Source organism: Carlito syrichta, unplaced genomic scaffold (genome assembly GCF_000164805.1).
Source record: "Carlito syrichta isolate Samal-C Ts95f unplaced genomic scaffold, Tarsius_syrichta-2.0.1 Scaffold301850, whole genome shotgun sequence".
NCBI classification, from domain to species: Eukaryota; Metazoa; Chordata; class Mammalia; order Primates; family Tarsiidae; genus Carlito; species Carlito syrichta.
Genome location: NW_007245946.1, coordinates 324,778 through 335,193, shown reverse-complemented (window position 1 = coordinate 335,193; position 10,416 = coordinate 324,778). Strand labels below are relative to the sequence as shown.

At 51.6% G+C, this 10,416-nt stretch overlaps 2 protein-coding genes across 2 annotated transcripts in view; both read left to right on the top strand.

Moving 5' to 3' along the window:
- The first annotated feature begins 2,991 nt into the window (after positions 1–2,991).
- Positions 2,992–3,205, top strand: LOC103257725 (MICOS complex subunit MIC10-like). Its single transcript, XM_008055423.1, has 2 exons — positions 2,992–3,073; positions 3,114–3,205. Exons 1-2 carry the CDS (start codon positions 2,992–2,994, stop codon positions 3,203–3,205), a joined length of 174 nt encoding a protein of 57 aa, XP_008053614.1.
- Positions 3,206–6,524: 3,319 nt separating this feature from the next.
- Positions 6,525–10,416, top strand: part of GPR132 (G protein-coupled receptor 132) — a 34,521-nt gene continuing 30,629 nt past the window's right edge. The window contains exon 1 of the mRNA XM_021711069.1: positions 6,525–6,537. Within this exon, the coding sequence (XP_021566744.1) occupies positions 6,525–6,537 (13 nt within the window). The remainder of the gene's footprint in view (positions 6,538–10,416) is intronic.

Genomic DNA, 10,416 nt, shown 5'->3' with positions numbered 1-10,416 from the left:
CCCCTCTGTGTGAAAGAAACAGCCCTGGCTGCTGGCGAGGAAGGGCTGGGAGGGACAGAGGTCCCTGACAAGGCTGGGTGGGACAGAGGTCCCTGAGTCCCCTCCTGAGTTTGTTCACCTTGGGGGTGGCAGAGGCTCTGGGGAAGCCTTGGCCCTCCCTCCCAGGAAGGCCCTCAGGGGAGACTGGTGGGCTGGCCGAAGCTGGGGGCCCACCAGGCAGGGAGTGCCTGACAGAGCTCAGGGCAGGACGTGCTCTGAGCAGCTGAAGATGCCTGAGGCTGGCCATGGTGAGAAGTGGACCAAGAGGCCGGGGGAGGGGGGTCTGGATGTCCCTCTGGGCCATGGTCTGGCCTTGGCCACCCCACACCAGGTTGTTTTCCCCAGGCCTTGCACTGGGCCTACTGGCGCTTTTGACGTGGTCTCACCAGACTGTTGGTGCCCAGAGGTCAGGTGCAGGCCTAGATCTGGACATCAGCGCCCCAGACTGCAGGCTGCATAGAATGGGATGGGCAGGCAGGCAGACCCGGGCTCCTGCCCTACAGTGTAAGGGCATGGGGGCCCCAAGGCCTCTCTGTATGGGGTGCCTGCCTGCTGGGAGGCAGCCAGAGTGTTCGGTTGAGCCACCACCACTTCCCCTTGCGTTTGCAGAAGTGGCTTCAGAGCCGGCTTCTCCCTGCTCTGGGGCTGCTGGTGTCAGGGAGGGATGAGGGCACAGCCTGAGGGGAAGGGCTTATCCTCCCAGGTTGGCTCTGCTGGCTTTCCAATAGCCCCTTCCCAGGCCTCTCAGCCATTCCAAGTGGACCTGGGGCCTTTGGATCTCGAGCCTGACTTTCCAAGTGGACCTGGGGCCTTCCAATCTCGAATTTGATGTGGGCCTCGGGTGCTGGTCTTGTGGTCACTGGGACTTATTTGCAAGGTGGCATCCCTGCCCGGTGTTATCAGTCTTTGAAGTGAGGGGAGGGCAGCTGGCAGCAGAGACAGTGGACACAGAAGAGCACAGGCCCTGTGGCCGCAGGCCTGGGACAGGAGGAGGGGCTCAGCCAAGGTGAGGTGGTGGCACCTCCTTGTATCCTCAGACTCTTAGACACCTGGGCTGGGGCCTGAAGAGCTCTGGTGCCCGTTAGCTCCGCCCTTGTGGCCCACTTGGCCACCCTCGCTAGCTGGGGACCTGCCTCCTTGGGTTCCTTGGTGGGGCTCATGGCTCCCTCGACCTTCTGTTCTGCACATGGCCAAAGAGCCCCGCATCCCTCCTTGGGTCTTGGGCCTGGGTCCAGCAGCCACATGGCCACAGGGTCACACAGGTCCTAGCTGAGTGGCGGCCAGGAGGACAGCGTCCTGGACACAAGTGCCCTTGAAGGGTTTAAGGGCTCCTAGCAGAGTCCATCTCGATTCTCAAGGGTGGCCTGAGAGCCAGGAAGGGTGGACATGCATCACACGCAGGATGGGGAGGCTCAGGGAACCCTGGCTCACACCACCTACCCGCCCATCGCAGGGAAGTCACTTTGGAGATGGCTTTTCTTGAGTCTTCCTTACTTCAACATCTCACTTTTAAATGCATTTTCGAGGTATTGCTTTAAAAGACTTTGAAGTCAATGAACTTCCTGTAATTTCAGGTACACATCTTGGCTTCCTGTTATCTCAGTCTTTAGAAATACAATTAGCCGGGTGTGGTAGCGCTCCGCGCCTGTAGTTCCAGCTACTCGGAAGGCTGAGGCGGAGACAGAGTGAGACTCCAACTCAAAAAAAAAAAAACAAAAGAATGCGGGCTGGGTTGCTAATTTGCTGTTAGCACTGCCCTTTGGGGCTGCAACCCGTGGTGTGGGCGTCTCTGGGTTCTGCATCTCCTGGCAGCTGCTCCCAGGGGCCCTGCTGGCTTCCATGAGGGTCTGGCCAGACGGGGCAGCCCAGGTGGTGTGGGGTTGGGCCTGGCATCAGGCAGGTGGGAGTGGAGTCAGCGAGGTAGCCCCCCAGGCCAGGCCCCCATCCCCTCTGCAGGCCTGGGAAACGTATGGAGCCTTGTTTTGGTAGCAGGTTAGGGAAGGAAGCAGAGACAGGACCGGAATGCTCTGTTCCACCTGCCGGCAGCTGCTGGGCCTCCCTCCTCAGGGCTCCGAGTGCTGGGTATGAACCAAGAACGGTCGCTTCACCAGGAAAAATTCCCAGACCGGGCTTTACTGGGTCAAAAGTTAAGCACATTTACAATTTCTGGAAACATTGTAAAACTGTGCTCCAGAAGGGGTTGTGCCAACTTATCCTCCCATCAGAACAGTGTGAGGGCACCCCAACCTCATGCCCAGCATGAGGGCACTCCAACACTTGCAGTCCCAGCATGAGGGCACCCCAACCCTCGAGCTCCCAGCATGAGATCATCCCAACCCTCATTCCCAGCATGAGGGCCCCTAACCTTTGCTTCCAGTAATGCCGAGAGGTAAAGGCCTTCATTTTTGCCGTCCTGGCAGACCAGAAAAAAGAGACTGTCTTTCCGACATTTATGTTTGCATTTCTTTGACTGCAAGTGGAGTTAAGCATTTTCAGATTTTTCAGAGCTATTTTTACATCTTCTGTGAAAACTCGTTGGCTTTCCTTTTTCTCCCCCACACCCCAGTTTTATTAAGGTATAATTTTGACAATTAAGAATATATAGCCGGGCTCGGTGGCTCAGCCCGTAATCCCGTGCCTTTGGGAGGCTGAGGTGAATGGATTGCCTGAGCCCGAGGGTTCGAGACCTGCCTGGGCAGCGAGACTTCATCTCTACAATAAATCAAAAAATCAGCCGGGTGTGGTAGCGCATGCCTGTAATTCCAGCTACTCGGAAGGCTGAGGCGGAAGGATCGCCGGAGCCCAGCAGGTCGAGGCTGCCGTGGCCGGGGGCGGCCACTGCACTCCAGTCTGGGCGACAGAGTGAGACTCCAACTCAAAAAAAAGAATATATAGGGTCGGAACACGGGGGCTGGCCGGCAGAGAGGGAAACTGGAGCGGCGGGTGGGGAACATGTCGGAGTCAGAGCCTGGTAGGAAGTGGGACTGGCGCCTGGTGGATGTGGTGAAGATAGGTATGGGCTTTGGATCAGGAATTGTTTTCTCACTTACCTTCTTTAAAAGAAGAATATGGCCTGGGACTGGGAATGGCCTACTCCAACTGTCAGCACGATCTCCAGGCTCCGTATGTTCTGCATGGAAAATACGTCAAAGAGCAGGAGCAGTGACTCACACCTGAGAACAGCCCAGTGGGAGGAAAAGAGAAACCATACTTGTTCCTCAGGAATACTGAAGGGCCCTGGAGGGAGCTGCCATTCTCCTGAAGCAATGTTATCAGTACGCTTTCAACTCCAGCATGCTGTTTATGTGTTTGAAAGCCAAGTCTGTTTCTTGTTTTGTATTTTCTCTCTGGAAATTGTAAGGAGATGGTCTTAAAGGAAATAAACACAAATTGCGCGGAGTGGGGAGGGGGAGACTCATATATATTTATGGTGTACAAAGTGTGCTTCCACGCTTGTTGGCTTTGAGTCTTGCATCTATCCCCCGGGGCATAACAGCAGAGCCTTCATATGTAAAAAACTTCTGCACATCAACTTGGCACATAATATGTGCTCACTAACCATTTTGTCGAATAAATTAATTTGTGATGTAATCTGATTTCCCTAAAGCAATTTCAACCTATTCTTTCTCCAGGCCCTTTAAACGCTCAGAGTAAACGTGTCGATGGGACCAGCAAGACAGATGCGTGCCATGCACTTAGCAAGTGTATTTTAGAGTCACCCTGAGCTTGAAGCTGCAATCATGCCAGGTGAGAGAGTCTCCTTTGACCTTGAACATGTAAGGGGGCATCCACAAGAATTGTTATATGATGCACTTTGCCTCATAATTCCAACATGAGCATGCAAACATAGATTATCAAAGTTAAAACCAACTAATTGATGATATTTGTCAGGACGTTCCATCAGGAAGTTGGGGAGCACTTATTTCATAATTCTAGAAAGTTCTGGGAAAAACCAGGCACAGGAGTGAAGGGATGGTTGGTGGCTCTCGGGTGTCCATTTCTCAAGAAAGTGACCTAGTGCTCAGCCAGGCAGCTGTCCCATAGGACACATGGGAGCCCCACAGGCACCTGGTCTCAGGAGGTGACCACCGTCCAAGTCTTCCCAGGTGCCTGCTGTCTTCCTCCTTGTCTGCTTCCCTCGCCTGGAAAGCTCTTTCCCGGGAGGTCACCTGCAGGCAAGGAGATGGAGCAGGGACACAACCTCATTGCTAGATGGGCCCAGAGGTGGAACCTGGTGTCTAAAGCTGCTGCCCAGGTGGGAGGCGGGAGGTATAAAGCTGAGTGGTGCTCTGCTCCAGGAGCCAAGGCGCATGGGGGGTGGTGTGGGCGGACAGAGGGGGAAGGGACCAGGGCTGCTTTGCCGAGGCAGAGCCTGTGCCTCCCCTAGGTTCTGCCTCCCAGGACACTGACCTTCACTGAGACATCGCAAGACGGGAATTGGCGCTGGATGGAGATAGGACAGTGCTGGGCAGGACAGGAAGCTGAGCCCAGGGATGGGGACAGGCTGAGTGCGGTCTTGTGGGGCGGGTAAGAGTCGTGTGGATGGGGACAAGGGTGTGGAACATGGGGCATCAGGCCTCCCACCGAGAACTGCCCTGCCACCTGCCCGCCACAGCCCCATCTCTGGGCAAAGAGCTGACAGCGAGGCAGCCCTTGCCGTCAGGCCTCTGCTGCATAGAGCAAGGGGAGGTGGGCAAGGGGTCCAGCCAAGCAAGGGGCATGGCCTCCACACACCCCAAGGACGGCCACCATGGGAAAAGCAAAGCTACATGTGCTGGCCAAGATGTGGAGACGCTGGACCTGTGCACTGCCAGTGGGCAGCTGCTGGGGAAACAACTCAGAATTAAACACAGACTCGCCATGTGATGCAGCAGTCCCACACTGGGATAGACACCCAGGAGAACAGGAAGTGGGGATGTGAACAGACACGTACACACCTGTGTCCAGCACCGCATTCATGATCCACAACAGCTAAAATGCGGGACAACCCCATGTCCACCACTGATGACTGAATGAGCAAAATGTGGTGTACGCAATGTGGGCTATGACTTCACGATGCAAGGTCACCGTGGAATAGTATTCTGCCTTGAAAAAGAAGGCAGCCCTGGCACATGCCACCCAGAGGGACCTTGATGACGCTGAGTGAGACAAGTCAGACATAGGAGCACACACGGCATGACCCCTCCTGAGGGACAGAAAGGGGGGCCACTGGGCTGGGGAGTGGGAGTGAGTGCCTAATGGGAACAGAGTCTTGCTTGGGAAGATAAGATAGTTCTGGAGACAGACAGTGGCGATGGCTGCATGACCATGGGAATGTGCTCAACGTCCCCAAAAATAGTCAGAATGATGAATATCTTGTTGGGTGCATTTTGCCACAATTAAAAAAATGTGACACCCTGGGTTTCCAGGATTGACCCTGCAGGTGACTTGTTCTGTGGCTCTGGGACAAGCAGTTTGCTTCCTTCCTTCGTGGCGGGCTTCTGGGTCAGAAAACAGCAGCTTCTCCATCACCTTCCTGCAGTTAACCCTGCCCAGAGTCACCCAAGGCAATGGCAGTATTTGGGACATGCCGGGTTTTCCTAACTGGTTGAACTGGGACTCTTGTAGGGTGTGGAAGGTCTGAATGGGGACACTTGAATACAGAACCCCAAAGGGCAGTCCACAGGAGGACAGAAACTTGATCCAAGCAGACCTGGAGACACCACCTACTGGCTGCACTCAGGCTGGACTCCTGGGGAAGCAAGCCCGCCCTCTTGGAGGTCAGCACCTTCCACCGGTGATACCAGGGATAACACCCTGCAGACATGGTCCGCAGCTGCCCATGCACACAAGGGGGCTGGTTCTGTGGTCTGCTGACCACATGCGCACTGTGAAATGTCAGGTGTGGTGAAGGAAACCAGACACAAGAGGGAAGAACGGGAGCCCATCCAGACTCGAGAAGGGAGCCAACTGGAACTTCTAGAAATGAAATACATAATGGTTGATTTAAAAAGTCCAGTGAAAAGGCCAGGCGCAGTGGCTCTCACCTGTAATCCCAGCACTTGGGGAGGCCAAGGTGTGAGACTTGCTGGAGCCCAAGAGTTTGAGACCAGCTTGGGTAACATAGTGAGACCTCATTTCTAAAAAATAAAAAATTAGCCAGGCATGGTGGCACTCACCTGTAATCCCAGCTACTTGAAAGACTGAAGCTGAAGGATTGCCTGAACCCAAGAGGTCAAGGCTGCGGTGAGCCATGATCGTGACAATGCACTCCAGTCTGGGGGCAGAGTGAGACTACATACACACAAATAGACATGGGTAAAAGAGAATTAATAACCGAGGGTTAGATTTGAACAGACACCCAGGTGGCCTCCAGGACACACCAACAGCAGACATGGATAAAAGAGAATTAATAGGTGAGGGTTAGATTTGAACAGACGCCCAGGCAGCCTCCAGGATGGACATGAAGGTAGAAGCACGCAGGCTGGGTGTACTGTGAAGCACAGATGAGAAAGTTCGGTGAGTCTCACGCAGAGGCCCCAGCCCCCCAAGAGGCAAGTCCAGAGCGGGTGATGCACAGACCCTCAGGTCCAGAAGATTCATGGTGTTGCAGCAGAGAAGCAGAAGCTGGAACAAGGTCTTCAATGTGCTGAGGCCAAGGTGGGTTCCACAGGAAGTGTCTTTTAGAACTGGCGTACAACAAAGGCATTTCAGATGAACAAAAGCTGGGGCATCTGCCCAACAGGCTATTGTCAAGAGAGCTTCCAAGGGTGTCACTGATCGAATGCACAAGTACCCCCAAATTTGTATGCTGAAGTCCTTACCCCCCAAAGTGGTGGCATTAGGAGGTGATGAGGTCATGAGGCAGGGTCTTCAGGAATGGGGTTAGGGCCCTTGTAAAGAGGCCCAAGGCCGGGCTCGGTGGCCCAGCCTGTAATCCCACGCCTTTGGGAGGCTGAGGTGAGTGAATTGCCTGAGCCCGTGGGTTCGAGACCTGCCTGGACAACTTGGCGAGACCTCATTTCTACAATAAATCAAAAAATCAGCCGGACATGGTAGCGCATGCCTGTGATTCTGGCTACTTGGAAGGCTGAGGTGGAAGGATCACCGGAGCCCAGCAGGTTGAGGTTGTGGTGGCCGGGAGCGGCCACTGCACTCCAGTCTGGGTGACAGAGCGAGACTTCAACTCAAAAAAAAAAAAAAAAAAGAGGCCCAAGAGGTTTCTCAAAGAACTAAAGTAGATCTACCACTTGATCCAGCAATTCCACTACTTAGTACCTACCCAAAGGAACAGAGGCCATTATATAAAAAAAAGACACCAGGCTGGGCTTGGTGGCTCAGCCTGTAATCCCAGCACTTTGGGAGGCTGAGACAAGTGAATTGCCTGAGCCCATGGGTTCAAGACCCACCTGGGCAACTTGGTGAGGCCTCGTCTCTATAATAAATCAAAAATTAGCTGGGTGTAGTAGCACATGCCTGTAGTTCTGGCTATTTGGAAGGCTGAGGTGGAAGGATCGTCGGAGCCCAGCAGATCAAGCCTGCGGTGGCTGGGAGCGTTCCTCTGCACTCCAGTCTGGGCGACAGAGTGAGACTCCAATTCAAAAAAAAAAAAAAAAAAGACACCTGCACTCCCTTGTTCATTGTGGGCACAATTCACAATCGCAAAGACGTGAAATCAACCTAAATGCCCATCAACTGATCAGTAGATCATGAAAATGTGGTATCTATACACCATGGAATACTACTTGGCCATCAAAAAGAATAAAACAATGTCTTTTGCAGCAACTTGGATGGAATTGGAGGTCATTGTCCTAAGTGAACTAACTCAGGAAGAGAAAACTAAACTCCACGTGCTCTACTTGTAAGGGGAAGCTAAACTAAGGGTTTGCAGAGCCAGAGAGAATGGTATTATGAACACTGGAGACTCAGAAGGGGGAGGCAAGAAGGGTGAAGGGAGGAAAAATCACATCTCCGGTGTGCCGTGCACAGGTGGGGGAGATGGGTACACCTCAAGCTCAGACTTCTTCACCACTATATAATGCAACTACGTAACCAAAACCATTTGCATCCCCTAAAGCTACTGAAATAAAAACAAATGAATAAATAAAAAGTAAAACCAAAAAAGAGGCCCCAGAGAGACGCCTCGTCCCTTTCTTCTTCTATGTGAGGTCACAGAGAGAAGGCACTGTCCAGAGGAACAGGCTCAGCAGACTCCACTGGCGCCTTGACCTTAGCCTTCAGCCTCCAGAGCTGTGAGTAATGAACGTCTGGTGTCTGCGAGAGCAGTCTGCAGGAGTTGGTTGCAGCAGCCTGAGCGGACTAAGACAGAAGGAAGGAGTAGCCGGTGTCAGAAGAAAGGCCCGAGGCGAAGGGAGGACGAGGGACAAACCAGCTCACACGAGCCTGTTTATAAGCAGGACTGGACAGCAGGACGTCCTAATAAGAGCAGCAGGATCTTGACCTGTGGGGCTAAAAGCAAAACGCCACACATGAGCATGGTCAGCACCGCTGAGCTGTGCACGTAAAAGTGGTTAAGAAGGTAAATTTTATGTTATGTGCTTTTTACCACATTTATACAACAAAGCACCACATGACGGAGATGACAGGATGTGGATCACACAGAAGTCAGACACAAGATGACCAATCACAGCGCCACAAGTCCCCGTGCATTCCAGAGGGTGAAGATTTGGGTGAACTTGAGATGTGATTGGTTGCACGCGTTAAACTTTGCAGTGCCATTTCTAGAAGATTAAAAATAGAGTTAGTAGATTCCAAGTCACAGAGGGAGGAAATAGAATTTAAAAATAAACTCGATACATCTAAAAGAAGATGAATTAATCTGCTAGGGCTGCTACAAGGTACCACAGGCAGGGTTCAAACAAAAGACATTCATCTTCTCACAGTTCTGGAGGCTGGGAGTCAAGTCCAAGATGTGGGCAGGGCTGAAGCTGGTTCCTTCCGAGGCTGAGGGAGGACCCACTTCTGGCCCCTCTCTCTGGTTACAGTCTCTCTTCTTCCTGTCCCTCACCCGATCTTCCCTCTGTGCGGGTCTGCCTGTGCCTAAATCTCCCCCTTTTACAGGGACACCAGGCATATTGGAGTGGGTCCTGTGCTGATGACCCTCTTCAGAGGCGATTACCTCCATAAAGACCCTATTTCCACAAACAGTCACATTCTGAGGTACCGGGGGCTGAGCCCAGCATATCTCTTTTGATACAGCCCATATCAGAGGGCAAAAGGTAATAAAACAAACAGGAAAAGCACACAAAATAAAAATCAGATGGAGGAAATAAATCAAGAGATATTAATACGTTTATTAATGAATGATCTGAATTCTCTCGTTCAAAGGCAAAGAAAGGTAGATTTTTAAAAATCTGATTATAAGCTTTTTAGAAGTTACATCTGAAACAGAAAGACACAGATAAATGGGAAGTAAAAAGTTGGAAAAAATAAACCAAATGAATAGTAATCAAAAGAAAGCTGATAGTTATTAAATAACAGACAAAAAAACTTTTAAAAAATTACTAGAAATTGTCTTGGTTTCCTATTACTACTGCGCTAGATCACTACAAATTTTGAGGCTTAAAATGACACACATGAATTACATTTCTGGAGATCAGAGGTCTGCAGTGCATCTTGCTGTGTCAAGATCAGGGGTTATGAGCCTAGGAGGTCAATATCAGCCTGGGCAACATAGTGAGACTCTGAGGTCTCGCTGCCCAGGCGGGTCTCGAACCCGCGGGCTCAGGCAATCCCCTCACCTCAGCCTCCCAAAGGCGCAGGATTTCAGGCTGAGCCACCGAGCCCGGCTTGAATTTTTGATTTATTGTAGAGATGAGGTCTCGCTGCCCAGGCGGGTCTCGAATCCGTGGGCTCAGGCAATCCACTCACCTTAGCCTCCCAAAGGCGTGGGATTAAAGGCTGAGCCACCGAGCCCGGCAAGGCCTCTATATTTTATTACAGTTTTTACATGAATAAATTTTACTTTTTAGAGAAGCTTAGATTAATAGCAAAATTGAGTGGAAAGTATAGAGTTCCTAAATACTTCCTGTCCCCACACAAGCACAATTTCCCCCACTATCAACACCCCACATCACAGTGGTACTTTTGTTACAGTAGATGAACCCACAGTAGCACACCATTATCACCCAAAGTCCATCGTTTACATCAGGTTCATTCTTGATGTGTACATCCTGTAAGTTTTAACAACCATATCATGACAGGTATCTGCCACTACTGTATGTACAGAATAGTTTCACTGCCCTAAAAATCCTCTGTGCTCTGCCTACTCATCCCTCTCTTCCTCTTTACCCCTGGAAGCCACTGATAATGTCTTTTTTTTTTTTTTTTTGAGTTGCAATCTCACTCTGTCGCTCAGACTGGGGTGCAGCCTCGACC